The following is a 17487-nucleotide window of genomic DNA, read 5'->3' as shown; positions in this document are numbered from 1 at the left end:
TTTTAGTACACTGGATAATAACCAGTTGAATAAATACCAAAGTTTCTATTTAGTGTATTTAGGATTTTTTTTTGTAATGACGCGTTTTCAGGCACAACTTGGCCAAAACATATAATGGGTAATTACTTTGGAGATAGAACGAGGTGGTTCATTCTTTTAATCGTTTGCCAGTCAGGGTATGAGATCTTTCTCCCTGCTATACTAGAACTTTCTAGTATATTTTATATAATTGGAACATCTTACAGCCACCTGTTTTTCCATCATTGGCTCCTGGCTGCCTTCAATTTTCTTAATGTCATGGTATGAAGTCACAGTCAAAACACCCATCAGTAAATGTCTATACTTTACATATTACAGTGACACCCTTTATCTCCCAGTGCAAGATGACAGGGAAAAAAAAGCAAAGACTTTTAAGTGTAACTGAGATTCAGACGTGCATGGTAAAGGAAGGGTGCATGGTATTGTATATAGTATAGGACGTGAGAGCATTGTTCATCTACTCTGGAATATCCTTGTAACATCCTGGAGGAGGAGACCTTTTCCGGGAGTATCACTGCATCAAGGGTTCATGCAGACACTGATCTCTGTGGGCTTTGAAGTCACAGCTAACAAGTGTCAGGTAAACTCTTAACGCTGTAATGCCTAAGGAGAGCCTGGCCCCATCGCCGCCTCTGCACGGGGAAGCTACGCGATGAAAAAGGTAGACTTGATGCATTTGAGATGCATGGATTGCAGGAGGAAACAACAAGAAAGTCTGAGAAACACAGCCATATGCTCCTTCGCAAAGATGGCGAAACTTCATCTTTCTCACTCTGGAAACATCTTCAGGAAAGATAATAGTCTTTGAAAGGGCTACCATGTTAGATAAAACAGAGGGGCATCGCAAACAGGGGCATCAGTGAGACAGTGCTGCCTGAACCTCCCTCTGCAGAGTGGGGGTGACGGCGTGGGCCAGCTAGCCATCTCAGCCCTAACTTCTGGCAGCTGCACACACACACAAGGACCAGAGAGTAGAAAGCTGTGACCCTTCTGATTTTCCTAGTGATCTTTTTAGAAAGTAAATCACCAGACCTTATTTTCTAGTCTATCTTAGTTCTGATAAAATCTGTTAACCATCATGTCTATGTGCAAACTCATCAACTGACAGATAAGAAGCGTTTCTGCAGGAGGTCCATTGGCCAGGCTTCACAGCCAGTTTCTCCTGTGTGGAAGAATCCTACCACTGAAGCACTGGGGCAGACATGGGAAGACGAGTGTGAGTGGTGTTCCCCTCAGGAATGTCCCTCCGCAACCCACCACAGTGTCTGGTCCTCCTCCCTCCTCCCTGGATCCAGGCCCTGGTAATTTTATACCGGCGGGAAGAGCTGTTCTTCAAGGCTGGAAGAATGAGCTAGTCTGCAGGTCATTTATAATTGGGTGATTATGGCTGGGGGAAGGGTGAATCCAAGAGGAAAGAGAAAAGATAAAATGTAACATTTGGCACTTGCCCCTAAAACTCGAAATGATCGACTATGGAAAATATAGCTTGGATTTTGTAGTACTTGAAAGTCATTAAGCCCTTGGAACTTTAAAATAGAAATCAGAAATTAAATTGGACTCTCTGGCTCACAATGTAATATTTAGGCTCCCAGAATATGATCGCTGATGCCGGGACATCTGTAAAGGCATTTTCTATAAAAGCCCCTCGGTGGCTTCTTTCCCATGCAGTAACCAGCACGCGGCTTCCTCAGAGGGATTCTTTTAACCTTTCAGAAGCAAAATATTTCATGCTAATTCTTGCCTAATTGGAGTGAAGTCATTACTTGAAAACCATTGAATGTGGGTTTGAAGTCTGTTCACCCCTGACCTCTAATTCCTTCAAGGTCACCTCATACACCTGCCCAGACAGCCCTGTTTCTCACAGAGAAAAAGAGGCAGAGCTGTTGAAAGCACCCCGTGTTTGAGGGACAGTGCTTCCCTGGCGCCTCAGCACCTCACAGGCTTTTTAAGTAGTTGCAAGTAAGGATAAAACATTACTACCTGGAAAATTATACTTATCAGACACTCAAAACAAATCGTTTTAATGAACAAAGCAAAAACTACATTTTTTTGGGTAGATGTGTGAGAAAGGTTATTAGGGCCCAATATAGAAGATTTTAATATCTGAACAACTGTCTCCGGGGAAAATGGCCATCGCTTACCCAGCAAGACAGTGTTTTAAACGCAAGCACTTTTCCCTGCCCAAGGGCTCGGAGAAGCCGAATGCCGGGTTGGTGGAGACGGGCATGTGGAGCACTCAAGCTCTGGGACGAAAAGGAATGGTGATAAGTAAGTTTGGGGAGGCACCGTTTCAGGGTCCTTCTTGATTTCTCTGCCTGCCTTGGAACTAGCAAGTTCACCAGGCTATTTTCTTTAGTAGGAGAAAGTCATTTGGGTGGCCAGATTGATAGGAAATGGCAGAAGTGGCCTCTAAGACTGAGAATCGGTGCCCCTAGAAGAGCCAGTGTAGGGTCACTGAGAAGAGTTCATTCTGGACCAGGTGAGGTCAGATACCTGGTGAGCTTTGGTTTCCTGTGTAGCTACTTCTCCAACCTCCGGTTTCTTGGCAGGGCCCTAAAGCTCATCCTAAGAGCATCCTTGGTGTGACTGAGAGAATCGTTAATTAAGGGATTCTGTGGCATTTTACAAATACCAAGTCCTGTGGAAATGTGTGCAGTTGACAGCGGGGGTAGAAGTGAGTGGTCCTCACTGACTTGGCGAGTGAGCGCTGTACAACCCCCAGTGCCTGCGGGTCAAAGCCGGGCAACTAGGCCCCTCAAGCACTCCCCAGGCGACTCTGACCCACACAGGATTGCAACTCCCCGGGCTGGAATACGAGGACTGATGATCATCAGGAATAAGTGGGAACAGAAAACATGAGGTGAGGTAGTCAAATAGGAGAATGAGAAGAAATGAAAATGGAGTAATTGATGCAAAGCGTTAGTGGAAGCCAAGTGACTGACGTGGACCGTAATGAAGAGCCAGGGAAAGGGAGACCAGAGAGGATGTGTGGGAGTGGGGCATCTCCAAGTGACCCTCTAGGGCAGAGTAGAACCGCCCCTGTGCGTGTCCAAGACTGTAACTCCGAACGGGAGTAGACAGTTTCATCTTTCTCTTAAAGAGTGGCTGGTGGTATCGAACTGCTGAGCTTGCAGTGAGCAGCCCAACCACCGGGCTCCTAGAAGGCATCTAAGGGAGATGGAATTTCCCTCATCAGAACTCTGCCAGGTGCGTTTGGAGCACTTTGGTTATTGGGGGGGACAAGGCTGGTAGGTGGGGAAGAGGAGATGAGGCCAAGGCAGATAAATGTGCGGAGAATCGGGGACAAAGTCACTGACTCTCTCTGCTATAGGAAAATGGCCAGGTATGGTTTTGTTATCCATCAGTGCTGCCAGAGGAAGCAGAAATACCTGGGCACCTGCCAAGCGAGGAAGGCTCTGGGGATGCTGATGGGTTTGGAGAGAGCTTGCACAGAGGAGGGGCCTCCCCACCGGCTGGTGCACTGACCCTCAGTCAAGGGTAATTAGTTCTGAGCACAAAGGTCCATCCAGACCTCTCTTGGGTACAAATCCAAGTCCTACTGCCCAGACCTTTTCCCCAGAAATACAGCTGCAAAGAAAAGTAATAGACAACAGCACCCAGTACCTCAGAAGAATATGTTTTGGAGACAGTGCCTGGAGGATTTATGAAAGCATTTGGCACAGTACCATCACGGGGCAGCCCTTAAGTAGCATCTAAGAAGAGCCCTGGGCAGATGAATGGGATGCGAACAAGCAAGGCAGAAAGCAAAGATGCCTAGAAGTCTGGGTTGGATGGTAAACGCCGGGACAGGAAGGTGATTTCACTGAGAGAGAAATGGGAGGAAAAGGCTGAAAGGAAAGCAGGTGTCAACAAAATAATAATGAAAAATAGACAATAGGAAGGAAGTTTCCTAAAGCATTAGGAAACAGGGATGTGGTCCCTGTAGGCTGAAGAAGTGGGTCTCAAATTTCAGCGTGCATTGGCATCACACTAGAAGAAGGTGACCAGATTTTAACATTGGTAAAGCGGGACACCATTGATAAAACTCATCCTGGTGAAATTGCCACATGGCAGCCGAAAACCGTATACTCTAGCTTGTTGTGCATTTTTTCCAAAAATTAGGACTTTTAAAAATGTTGTGGATGAGAGAAAAATTGTTAAAAAATGGGATGTCTGGTCACCTTACACCAGTACCCCCTTAAAGTGCACAATCCAGCCCCATCCCAGAAATTCATATCCAGCGGGTGATTCCACAAACTGAGCAGGCTGTCTGGGCAAGCCTGGCTCAGGATACCAGGGCTTCTCCATACCAGGTAGCAGACATGCCCGGTGCAATATGTCATTTGATGTCTTGACTGCTGCTTCCACGAGGATTGACGTGGATCCAAGGAAGGTGAAGTCCGTCCTTGACAACCTCCCGCTTTTCTCTGAAAACCAGTTTCATTGTGTGAGCTCTCTTGGTCCGGTGATCTCTTAGAGTCACCAGAAAAAAAAGTCTTGTATCTTGGAAATAGAACCAGGAATTGTACATGAAAAGGACAATAAGACTAATCAAAAGAGAAGGGAGAGTGGATGGGAAATGCCTCTCTTTAAACCAGCCTGCTGTCTGCATTTGGGGCTGTTGGAGAAACCCGCCTCCTCCTCCCCCACTCCCTCCCTCCCCTTGATCTTGCCCTGTCAGCTTTGGCACCTTCTTGCCTTCAGCTTGTCAAAAGGTGAGGTTCACTTCAAGGCCCAGCTCAAAGCACATCTCCAGGAGGGAGCCCTTCCCAGCTCTGACTGCCCAGCCTGAATTCCTCTGCCCCTGCCTCTTCTGGACACAATCTGTGTCAGTCTTAGCCTGTTCTCCGCCTCCATCTCTGTGGTCTGACCACATAGGGGGCTGAGACCACACACCCAGCCAGGCCTCTGCTCTGCCCATACTGGGCGCTCAGCTGATGTCTGCACTTTTTAGTGTTGTCCTGAGGAATCTTAAGTCAGTCCTCATATCTAGGGAGGGCAGAGGCTGCCCATTTAATCCCACCTCTTTCCCTTCCCTCAAGATGCCAGCAGGGATGGAACGGTTGTCTCTGGGCATCAGTGGCCCTCCCCACACCTCTGACCTGACATGGCATCCAGCCACAGCATTTTAAATGGCAGGCGTGGCCTGTGCTTGGAAGAAGCCAAAGCACAGCTCTCTGTAGCTTACTTCCCTTTGAGGAAACTGGGAGTGCCTGGAGGTCTCAGAGGACACCTCTGTCAAAGGAAGCACCATAAGGCACGAGGTGCCTCTCCAGTGGTGGCAGTAGCTGGCCACATCCCAGAGCCACTGGCCCCATTGGGCATCCCACTTCCTTAGAGAAAGCTATGTGGAGGAGGGGCGGGGATGCCCCCCACCAAGTCACCTGCTGCTGCTGGCTGTGCTTCCAGACCCACACTTAAGCCTTTTTAATAACAGGATCCAGCCTACCTGCTCTCCAAATTACCTCATTCTGTTGGCCTCCCACAAAGATGGGCATGGAGACGGTGCCTACCTCTGTGTGTCTCTCGCTAATAATAGCTAATGTGGACGGTAATATACACGGTGAATGTAAAATGTTATGTCAATGCAAAGTTGTAATAATAATAATCCTGGGAAAGTATAGCAGGAGGAATTTCCATGAACAATTTGGAGAAGATTGCAGCTTCTACAGCAATACAGGTGCTACTGAAAAACAGATCGATGGCCACTTGGCTGGTACCATCAGAGACTTTGTAGTTGGGGGAATGGCCACTAGGCCCATGTCTCAAGGAGCTTTGTGGTGCCCTTCCCTCATCCTGGGGACTGCTGGCAGCCACAGAGCCTTCATTTTGTCTCAGGAGTGTGGGGGTCCTCCTGCCCCTGGCTGTCAGCACTTTCAGAGTGGACATGGGGACAGAGAAGGTACCAAAAGAAACCCATTGTCATCAAGTCAATTCTGACTCATAGATCCCTGAGGCTGTAATCTCTCTGGGAACATAGAGCCTCATCTCTCACCTGCAGAGTAGATAGAAGGTTTGAACTACTGTCCTTGTGGTTAGTAGCCTAAAAGCTAATGCACACCACCACCAGAGTTCCTTAACTACAAATACAGGAGTCGTGGAAAAGCAAAAGACCAGTGAGTTCAGATGAGTGAAGTGGGGATTCTGACCCTGGTCCTGCAGGGGTTTCAGAAATCGGCATGGGTCTTGGAGCATAGTGATCTTACCACGTCAGGGCTCACAGGCTCACCCGTTAGTGGGTCCCTGTGCTGCCAAGGGCAGAGAGGCAGGACATGAAGAAGGATCCATAACCAGCTTCCTGGGAGAGTCACAACCTCAGGGCTCAGGACTTCCAGAGAGGGAGGAGTCCTGTTTCCAAATTTTACCTTCGAGGATACAGACTGGCGTTTGGGTTGGTTTTTCAGCCAATCCTTCTCTTTGCTTTCATAACACAGTCTCTCTGGCTGAACACAGCTCAGGCAGAACCAGGGATGGATTCTTTACTGCTATCAGCAACAAACTTGCCCCTCTGGTGGGGCCCATGGTGGCACACACCCTCACCAGCAGCACTTGCTGAGACCAAAAGCCACCTGATGGCGTCACTCAGTGGGTATTGGTTCTGGAGTAGCACTTCCTAGTGAAACCTTTGATCAGATCAGCCATGCAGCTTCGTCTCCCTGGATTCCAGTTCTCCTTGGAAAATAGAAACAATGAGTGTTTTTACGATACCGTGTTTTTTTGTAAAGGTCTGTGTTAGGTTGGGTTCTCTAGAAAAACCAAGGCAGTGATAGGTCGTGTGTGTGTGTGCGTGTGTGTGTGTGTGTGTGTGTGTGTGCGTGTGTGCGTGTGTGTGCACGCGCACGTGTACGTGCATGTGTATAAAGAGAAACGTCTATCAAGAAAATGGCTCACATCGTTGTAGAAGTAGGCTAGTCCTGTCCTATTCCCAACAGGCTGGTCATTACAGATGAGGGCAAGGCTAGCTTGTGACAGAGATGACTTTATCCAAAGCTGGCAGGTCAGTTGTAGGTCGGATGGCAGGAAACTGATGGCTCCTGGGATTGACAGGCAATATGGCAGGCCATCAGCAAGTTTAAAGAATCAGAGGTTAGCAAGCCAGATGGAGACCTCAGACTCAACAAAAAGCAAGCAAACTTTTCCATAGTATCTTTATAAAGTAGGCCATGCCCCCAAAGAAATTTCCATTCTATCAAAACCATCACCTAACTAAGGGGTTGGGCTATACCCAAACTGTCTTGCAGATGCTTGGTTGCTCGAGGCAGATCCCATCATGGAGTTGATCACATATGTTACATCACCCCATGGGGCATGACTGCGCCTCAGTTGACAAACGACAGAGCCCTGTCACAGAATGTGCAGGTGGGGTCCTTGCACCAGCAGCACCAGCACCGCATGGGGACTTGTGAGAATGCAAATTCACAGGTCCACATGAGACTCACTGCATTGGAAACTTCGAGGAGGGGGCACAGGAGCATGTGTGTGAGCAGGAGACTCTGGCGCAGGCCTGCGTAAGAATGGCAGCAGATGCTGCCTGAATTAATTCCACATTTTCTCCCTTTCTAAGTTTTTATTGTGCATTGGGCATTAGTTTTACCTTGAATAATGCATACATTTTTAGTTACACCTCATTCATTATAATCCCGTCAGTGCACCACTACTTATCCCACTTTGTTTCCATGTGTGCTGCATTTTGATCTCAGTGCTTGATGATTCTCAATGTTTGTACCCCCTTATGTTATTGTTCCCCTTATAGACCTGTTTGGCTGAAAGTTGAGCTTCAGGGCTGAATTCAGTTCTAGACCCAAAGGTGACTAAGGGCCATAATCTCAAGGCTTTACCAGTCTATCCAACCAATAGCCTGGTCTCCGTTTATGTAATTTGGAGTTCAGCCCCTCATTTTTCTTCTACTCTACCCAGTCCCTTCTTAACCGATCCCTTTTTAGAGGAGTTGGTAATGATTGTCAGGCTCCATCTATTTCTTAGGAGGCCTGTTTGCATAGTGGACTATGCATTGAGCTGCTTGCTAACAGCAAGGTCTACAGTTAGAAACCACCAGCCACTCCGTGGGAGAAAAGTGAGGCTTTCTATTCCTGTAAGGAGTTAAAATCTCAGCAAACCTACAGGGGCAGTTCTACTCTGCTCTACAGAGTTGTTATGAGTCAGAATTGACTCCGTGACAGGGAGCTTATCAAGGACTTGTCCCAGGGTCATGGAAACTGATGATCATGTTGAACCCGGAGATTTCATTGGCTTACCAACACAGCACAGTCCAAAGTGGACAGTCTTATTCCACAGGCAGCTTTCCTCCATGGGCGGAACCCTAGAGGCAGGGCCATTCCATCTTTCAATGGGGCAAAGAAACACCTGCATTTTGGGACACAGCTTGGTGTCTCTGCCACAGAACAGGCACTGGAGCTCGCACACATCCATCTCATGCACGTGGGAAGGATAGGCAGAGTGCCAGGAGGCAGACGGGTCTGCGTGGAGGTGTGGAGCCACCTTTGCTCAGGCAGGGGGAGCTGTTCCCGGAGGGCACACAGGTACTGTGGTGGTGCCTCCCAGGCCTGGAGTCCAGCACACCTGTCCTGGACCTGCCACACAGCTCTCTACTGGATAGCGACTGACGAAATCCTGGAGACAGACTTTATTTGAGCTGGGAGGCAGACGTCCAGTTGGGCCCCCTCATCTCAGCGTTCCAGGAGGACATCTGGCAATGTGGAGACGGAATGTTCAGCACCAAGCTCCCCAAAGACCCAAAGCCTAGCGGGTTCTTGAGAAATCCAGATATTGTTAGAAACAATATGTGAAAGTGTTTCGTTATTTAGCTGTGTCTTGCCTAAGCATGAAAAAGATATTAACGTGCTGTCAGCTTTCTGGGACATAACCCAAAATAACTTTCAGTTTTCCATATCCTGCTAATTATTTTTCTGAGGCTGCTCAGGCTGGTCAGAGAGAGATTTCAAGGCTTTCCCCAGATTATTTACTTAAAGAAGTTAAGCAGATCATTATTGGTTCCCATGGAAACAGCTAGTCATACTGGAGACAGAGGAGGAGGTCACTTGGACCATAATTAATGTAAAGCATCGTGGTATGCGTGGCATTTGGTTCAGGGTTCAGCCCAGTACACTAATACCGATGGACCTCATCTTCAGCACTGTAGTTTCATTTGGGGATCAATTTCCAAACCGACCATCATTTTGGTAGTTTCAATAGTCTAGTGCTAATTTCTAAAAATGCAATTAAATCTTTATTGGAGGTGGGGGCAAGCAATTTCCAAGGTTGTTATTTCATGTTTGACCCAGTCAGAAAATTCCAGAGACCAGGATTTTTCCAAGGTATCAGCAAGTACAAACTCATGGCAGGCAAGGGTCTCCTTGTGGTTTTGCTAGCGCTTCCCTGTCGATTGGTGAATTAAATAATGATAATGCAGATGCAGGGTTAGATTCATAATGGTCTTCAAAATTACCAAAGGAAGTTCTAATTAGTTTCAATATATTTTATGCTCATAGTCTAATTTTTTCCAAATCAGTAATCCATGTGTACTTTTCAGTTAAATAATTCCTTTTATTGATGCACATAACACTCCTTTCTTACCAACCGTGATATAATGTATCAACATAGCTCTACAGTACTGAGAGGTATACCCTGCCAAAGAAATACACCAACAGACATATACTCCAGCAGAGATGTACGAACAGTGATGTACTGTACATCAGATATACCACACCAACAGATATATTATACCGATAAGGGCATACTATACCAACACAGGGTTACTAACGTTTATATTGAATCCATATGTTTATCTGAACAGTGAATTTGTTGGGCAGTCCCTTGAGGGTGAACTTTCTCACTGAAGCCTAATTTAACACATTGCCCCAAACTAGTTCATTTTAAACAATATCCTACAAAGAACTAAATGGATAAGAGTACAGCACAGTTGACCTTTCAAGTTCCCAGGTTTGTTGCGTGTGGAGACCTTACACTAAGTTAGCGATTATTATGAGGTTTCCTTTACACCTTGGATCCAGGAAGCCGGTAGAGCCTGTCAGGGTGGCGAGGCCTATGGGCTGGGCCCATCAGGACAGCTGTGTGTGTGATGCTGAGTGATGGTCACCAACAGATGTCCTGGAGCTAAGTGGAGTCAATGTGTAATTTCTCACCCGTTGGGAGACAGCTACTTTGCTGCCACATGAATAACTCCAAGTCCCCCAAATTTCCTTCGTAAATATCAAGTTTGAAATTATTTAATCAGGAATGCAAATCAGTTACACACTCCAATGATAAACCGTTGATGGGATTGCTATGGTGTTATGTGGCGGGTGGGGGGGGGAGGGAGTGGGGCGGCCACACACATTGGGGAGTCCCAGCTGTGGTTTTTTACACAGCGATATCACATTCCTCCCGCAGCAATGCACACAGCATTGTATCCTGCTTGGCAGGCACAGTGGTCATTCGGCTCCGCCAAGAATAGAGCGTGTCAGCAGTACAATCTGCTGGCTCCTGAGAGTGCCCCCCAAAACAATGACGGGTGCACGTTCCCCGCGTGTATTTCTGTTTGGATAATTTATTTAAATAATGTAGCTGGCACATGCTTTATAGCTGCTTGCATTTTGCTCCGCAGATTTCGGCATATCTTGCAGACTATGCAATTCATTTGGAAAATGTAATTTCCATCCCTGCATACTAATCGATTTCTTCGCAAACACCTGCTATCAGTTATGATAATAAAAATGCCACTCTGAATTGAAAAAGGGCCAAATAGAGCTTCCTAAGGAAATGACTTAAGTGTCTTTGAATGCTACTGAATGCACTAATGTGCTTCTGTAGTGCCAACACTTTTTACAATCGTTTGCATTTTTCATAATTTTGCCCCTGCTACAACACCCCTCTCCCAAATGATGCCTCGTCACGGTTTCCTGGTTACTGGTACCCACGCCGCTTCAGGTGTCGCTGGGGCCTGACGCTGGCCTGCAACATTGCAAAAGCCCGGGCTCGGGCGCCCAAGTCTCTCCGCAGTCGTTTCTGATTGTAGGAGGAAGCCCCGAAAACTGTCAAAGCACCGGCGCCTTGGCTGCACCCACATCTACACCAAGTAAAAGTTCCTTGATCTGTTCTTTCCAGCCTGCAGTTCGTTCTCTGCACCACTGCCAAACGAATCTTCCTAAATTGCCAATTCCATCATCTCCTTCCGCCTCCCAAGAAAAACCCTCCAGGGACTCTCAGCTGGCGCCAGTTGAGCCTCCCTCCTGCGCAGACCCCCAGCCTCGGCTCTCATGAGGCGCTTTCGGTGACTTTCAGCCAAGTTTCCCTTCTTCTGGCTTCCGTCTTCTGGCCTCAAGGTTCATCTGTGGACCTTCTCCTGTGCCCTTGCCCTCGATTGCTATGCCAACACATCCTTCAAAGCCTTCTCGATCGTCCCGGCCTGCCTTTCTCTCTGAATTCCATAGCATCCTTGGTGGCACGGTGGTTAAAGTACTCAACTGCTGACTGAACACTTGGCGGCTGCCCCCAGCCAGCCAATTGATGGCAGATGGGACAGTCACCTTCCTTCCATAAAGAGTCTCAGCCCCAGAAGCCTGGTGGAGTCCAGTCTCCTCTGTGCTAGAAGGCTGCCATGAGTCGGAATGGACCTGAGGGCAGCGGGCTTGGTCTTTGGTCTTCTCTCACTCTTGCAAGAGGCATTTCTAAGTCACATACCTTGATGCCAAACTGCTTTGCTACCCAGTCCACCAATAGCAACTGGGTGCTTCCTCTGTGCCCTGCACTGTGTTGCTTGTTCCGCCTTTGAATGTACTAGTGCCACTCTGCTTTCAAAATGGTCTCATGATTTGATTGAAGCTCCTGAAAGGAGGAATGCATCCTGCCTCCTCTTTGTGGTGGTGGTGGTGGTGTGTGTGTGTGTTTTCCAAGATGCCCAGACAGACCAGGGCACCGAGTGAGTATGCAGTAAATGCTTGTCAACTAATTGATCCCGGATGGTTTGAGGTAGGGAATTTTCTGGTTAATTACATGTTCTGTTTGATTAGTATTTTAGTGTGAGCTATACATAGATCATCATTTAGCAAGGTGGAATACCGTAAAACACTCAGCTGCAAGACTGTTATTAACATAATATGTTGTTTGATATGTGAGGAGAGTACTCACTGGTGTCTTGGAGTGCCTTGCTGAAAATCTGTCAGCCCTGCCGGTGGTGTGCAGCTCAAAGTGACCCCTGACCCAGGGCTGATGAAACTAGCTTGTGCTGAGAGCCTGCCATGTCCCCGGGGTGGCACCTGGCCCTTCAATAGCAGAAGTTACACCTGTGAAAAGTGAAATCACAACAGGCTTTTCCTGTTATTTTATATATTTTTTGCTTGTTACTGAAAGTAGAAGATAGATTTTGTGGTGAGAATTAGAAGAAAGTATAGGCCATTTGGGGGAGAGGGGAGGGCAAGGGTAGACACTGAACCCTGGTGGCATAGTGATTAGGCATTGGATTGTTAACCACAAGGTCAGCAGTTCAAAACCATGAGCAGATCTCCAGAAAAGAGATGAGGCTTTGTACTCCTGTAAAGAGTTACAGCCTCAGAAACTCACAGGGGCAGTCCTCCCCAGTCCGGTGGGGTCACTAGGAGTCGGCATCACCTCAATGGCAGTGAGTTTGTTCTTTTGGCTTTGCCAGGAACTGTAGCAGCACAGGAGACAAGCAGGCTTGTGATTGCAAGCAGGCCCTGAAGGACCTGCTGGGTGGCCTAAATGCTTTGCACTTTCTACTAGCCTAAGGCTGAGGGTTCAAACTTACCTGGAGGCTCCAGAGGAGAAAGACCTGGTGTTCTGCTTCCACAGAGCTGACTGACAGGCAAGACAACCCAGTAACACATAGGGGCGCTGTAAGATGGAGTCAGCCAAGCAGAGCATGGCGTAGTGCTGCCCCATGGACATGGTTATGTTTCTCCTCTGTCAAGATGGAGATCACAAGAGCACCTGCATCCTCGTGGATGTATGGGATGCTGGAGTGAGTTCTGACCAGACGGTGGCTGCAGCACAGCGGATGCTCAGCGAGCTGGCCCTGCTCGTGGAGGTAGAGGCTCCGCAGTAAACGGGGACGAAGATTGTGTGTGTGTATCACCACACTCTGTTATTCCTCTGGTGCAGCCTGTCCCCAGGCCTTCATGCTATGTAAGGGTCTCGAGCTTCCTGTCCTGGCTTCTCAGTAAGCAAATGGAGGAGGTGAGAGAGACCTGAATCCACAGCAGCCTTTTCACTTTAAGGAAGGAGAATTAGAGGAACTGCTCAGCCTTGGAGGGAGGGAAAAGGAGTTTTAATCTGTTGGTAAAACAGATGGAACTAGGTTACCATTCTGATAGGGAGTTAGAGAAAACAATTTGTGCAGTTTGTCCCAGCAGTGGAGATGGAGGAACGGTGTGCATACAAATCCCTCGGTCCCCAGGGATGTTGCTGCATGCCTCAACCTGTGGAATTGCTGGTTATTGGCAAGAAAGCAGCTCTCCAAGGAGCTAAGCAGGCCTGCAGGAAGGGAGAAAACACCAGGCGGTGGATAGGCCTGCTCCTGCGCATCCGGAGGTCCTCATCACCTAGCAACATAAGATGGATTTGTGACCAGGGCCTAGGCTTCAAGGAAATGGCCAGGAGCATGAGATTGGAAAGAACCACTCCTTGGGCCTGCAGGACACATTCAGATATGTCAGAACCAATAGGCTAAGAGCAGACTTTGAAAAGAAATGGCATGCACTGGTTGCAAAATAAAGAACCCCCAGCGTGAAGCTCTTTGGTTTTACTCTGGAGATGAGCGACTCCTTAGCTCATTGCCATCAAGTCAGTTACAATGTACGGCAACCTCCCTGTGTGCGAGTGGGTTTGGGTGGCCAGTTTTTCAGAAGTAGGTTGCCAGGCCTTTCTTCCGAGGAGGCCCTGAGTGTACGCCCTCCGTGAATAGTCAAGCACATGTCTTTGCACCGCACAGGCACTCCTTCCCATGCAGGAGGCCCTCTCCATCCCTACCCCTGTGTGCCAACCAGGTAACTTATCTGAACCCCTCTGCTTGCCCTTCAGCCCTGGCTGCCCAGGCCTATGCCCTGAAAGAAGAGAATGACAGTCTCCGTTGGCAGCTGGATGCCTACAGGAACGAAGTGGAGCTGCTGAAACAGGAAAAGGAACAGCTGTTCCGCACCGAGGAGAACCTCACCAAGGAGCAGCAGCTACAGTTCCTGCAGCAGACCATGCAGGGCATGCAGCAGGTACCTGCTCCTTTGCTGGGATGGCCGCAAGGAAGGGAGGCGGTGGGAAATGAGAGCAAAGTTGCCGCCATTGCCTGAGGGGGGAAGATGAAGGGGAAGAAATGAAAATCCGACAGGCTGATAGGAAAGAAAGCGTGCTAGCTACTGTTTGTGCAATGGTAGAGAAAGCGGCGCACAGTCAGGCTGAAGGCATATATTGAAGAAATACACCCCCAGGTTAGGAGCAAAGGAAAGAGCTTATGGAAAAGATAGAAAATTCAGCCTCAAGGCAGATGGTGCCAGTCTCCTTGCCAACCATGATGTACACAATGAAGATGTGATCCTGGCACTTTTAAGATACGAGCTTGCCCAATTGCTGTTGCCTCAGTCCGTACTCCTAGCGGTGCTGTCGAAGGACTAGAACTTCCCCAGAGGCGTTCCAAGAAGGGAACCCCGACAGGAACAGCTGGCCTCATCTCCCTTCTGGGGAGCTGCTGCCGGGTCCTGCCTTGGAGCCTTTGGTTAGCAGCCGACACTGAGCCACCAGGCTTCTGCTTGTTTTCAGGCACACTGTAAATCCCACTTCCATGAGCCTTGGTGGGGCTGTGGGAGAAGCACGGGGCTGCTAACCGGAGATCAGGGGATAAAGCCCACCAGCCAGTCCCCAGAACAGAGACGAGGCTCTCTGCTCCCTCAGAGATTGGCCATCTTGGAACCCCAGGAGCACTTGGGTGCTGTCTCGTAGGGTCGATGCGAGTCGGAATTGGCTGCATGGCCGGGTGCTTCCTTGTGCTGCTCCTCCCTCTGGGTTATCCTCCGGTCTAGTTGGTGTCTGAGAGCTCCTGGCCAGTTTAAGAAAGGTTTCTGGATGGAATGATGGAATTCTCAGGATTGAAGACAGGCCACTGGGAAGCAGGGCAGTGGAGGGCCAAGGTTCATCCTAGCCCCGTGAGTCTCCAGGTGTCTGTTGATGGCAGTGCCTGGGAAGGAGAAGGAAGCCTGGGACTGGAGGGGTGGGAGAGGGAAGCCATGTGGGAGTAGGAATGCCTGCAGCTGGCAGGGCAGAAAGGGCTTCACAGAATCACAGCTGGGTTGATTGGAAGACGTCACTAAAGGCGATGACTCTGTGGTAGAATTCTTACCTTATGTGAAAAGACGAAGGTTTCGTTTCTGGCCGAGGCACTTCATGAACTGTTGTGACTCATGTCATTGGAGGGTTACATGTTATGCTGAGCAGGAACCCTGGTGGCTGTGAGCAGATAAGCACATGAATGCTAACCAAATGGTCAGCGGTTCAAACCCACCCGCCTCACTCTGGAAGGAAGGGGTGGGCTCCTTCCGTTAAGATTACAGCCTTGGAATTACTACTGGGCAATTCCATGCTGCCCTTCAGGTCACTGTGAGTCAGGATCAACTCACCTCGAAGGCAATAGGTTTGGTTTTGAGTTACGATGATACGGACATTTCCGTGGACCTTCACGACTAAGATGACTAAGAAGAGAGGCTTAGCTCTCTCTTTCCAAAACCGGTCTGTGGCCCTCTTGTGGAATCATTGTGCTTCAACCTGCAACGGAAATGGGGATGGTCTAGGTGTAGGAAGCATTTGTGTACGTGGGGTCACATCAGGGGCAACTTGATCACAGTGGGAAAGAACATTTTAAGGCATGTGATATTAAGATAGCGTGGCATAAATGATCATCACACATGGGTTTTTGTATTCTCTGAGCTTATAAATTCAACCAATATATTTTGAAAACGGATTATTTTTAAACAAGGACAATATAGATAGGCAGGAGGATGGGAAATTAAAATATATAGTGAATTGATTTTTTGTGTGTTTCTTCATTTTTTGGTCAATTCCTCCACTCACTTTGACTGCTCTCTGAGCACACATCACCTCCTTAAAAGTCCTAGTGATCAGCAGTAGTAGTCACAGAAATGTCCTAGTGATCAGTAGTAAGAGACACAGAAATGTCCTAGTGATCAACAGTAAGAGTCACAGAAATGCCCTAGTGATCAGCAGTAAGAGTCACAGAAATGCCCTAGTGATCAGCAGTAGTAGTCACAGAAATGCCCTAGTGATCAGCAGTAGTAGTCACAGAAATGCCCTAGTGATCAGCAGTAGTAGTCACAGAAATGTCCTAGTGATCAGCAGTAAGAGTCACAGAAATGTCCTAGTGATCAGCAGTAGTAGTCACAGAAATGCCCTAGTGATCAGCAGTAGTAGTCACAGAAATGTCCTAGTGATCAGCAGTAGTAGTCACAGAAATGTCCTAGTGATCAGCAGTAGTAGTCACAGAAGCATTAGTGAAGAAGGGAAATACAGGAGGTAGGAAAGGAATCCTGAACAAGTCCATGACCAAGCCACAAACACTCTCTAATAAACACCTTTTCTCATTTTAAAGCAAATTTTGAATTTTAGTGTTGACTCCTAACTGGTTGTTGTTCACAGTGTGTGTGTTATACAAATCAGGGCAATTCAGAGGTCAGCGCCCGCCAGGAATATGTCATGACAGTCACTGCTCAGGTCCCTGCTCTTAGAAATAACTCCAACAGCTGCTGCGTGAGACCCTGGGATCTCGTGGTTACTGTGAGTGATCAGGGGCTCTGTCCACTAGATGACAGCTTCTTGGGGGTATGGTCTTTGTAGAAAAGAGAGAGGGATCGGCCATAGAAGTCTTGCTGGCCCTTTGCCTTCTGATGGAGCTGGATTTTGCATCTGGTTCCTCGATCTCCTGTCTAGACACCTCTGATCCCAAGAGCCATCAATGGACTATTGATGGTGACTTCAATTGGCCAACTCTGGATTCATTTACCTTTGGATCAACCAACCTGTGCCCCAACCACCTTGCTTAGTCATCCCACCAGTCCTATTTATCAACTTCCACTAGTCACGAGAAGTCTGACTTGAACCTGGTAGGACTACCTACTTCTATCACTGTGCAGGTTACTTCTTGAAATACTCACCTTTGTGTATACAAACACATCCAAGCATGTCCCTGGTTTTGCTTCTCTTGAGAACCAAGTCTAACACATGATCCTTGCCTGGAAAATATCATCCAAGTCTCCCAAAGATTGTGTGATGCTACATCTGGTCCACAGTTACTATGTCACACCTCTAGCAATAGGCCCTCTTTCCCTCCTGATTAAAAATCACCTTCATTGCATTACAAGAACATCTTTAAAAACAAATAACTTCCTGTCGACTGTAATACCTGGTGGTCCCGTG

The 17487-nt window shown here is 48.0% G+C and overlaps 1 protein-coding gene across 2 annotated transcripts in view; it reads left to right on the top strand.

Moving 5' to 3' along the window:
• ENOX1 (ecto-NOX disulfide-thiol exchanger 1) overlaps window positions 1–17487 on the top strand; it is a 483696-nt gene that overhangs the window by 350724 nt on the left and 115485 nt on the right. For both annotated transcript variants that reach the window (XM_075563633.1, XM_075563632.1), the window contains one exon: window positions 14095–14279. In XM_075563633.1, the coding sequence (XP_075419748.1) occupies window positions 14095–14279 (185 nt within the window). The remainder of the gene's footprint in view (window positions 1–14094; window positions 14280–17487) is intronic.

Source organism: Tenrec ecaudatus, chromosome 11, assembly GCF_050624435.1.
Source record: "Tenrec ecaudatus isolate mTenEca1 chromosome 11, mTenEca1.hap1, whole genome shotgun sequence".
NCBI classification, from domain to species: Eukaryota; Metazoa; Chordata; class Mammalia; order Afrosoricida; family Tenrecidae; genus Tenrec; species Tenrec ecaudatus.
The sequence above is the reverse complement of the archived record's forward strand: the minus strand, read 5'-3'. Positions and strand labels throughout refer to the sequence as shown.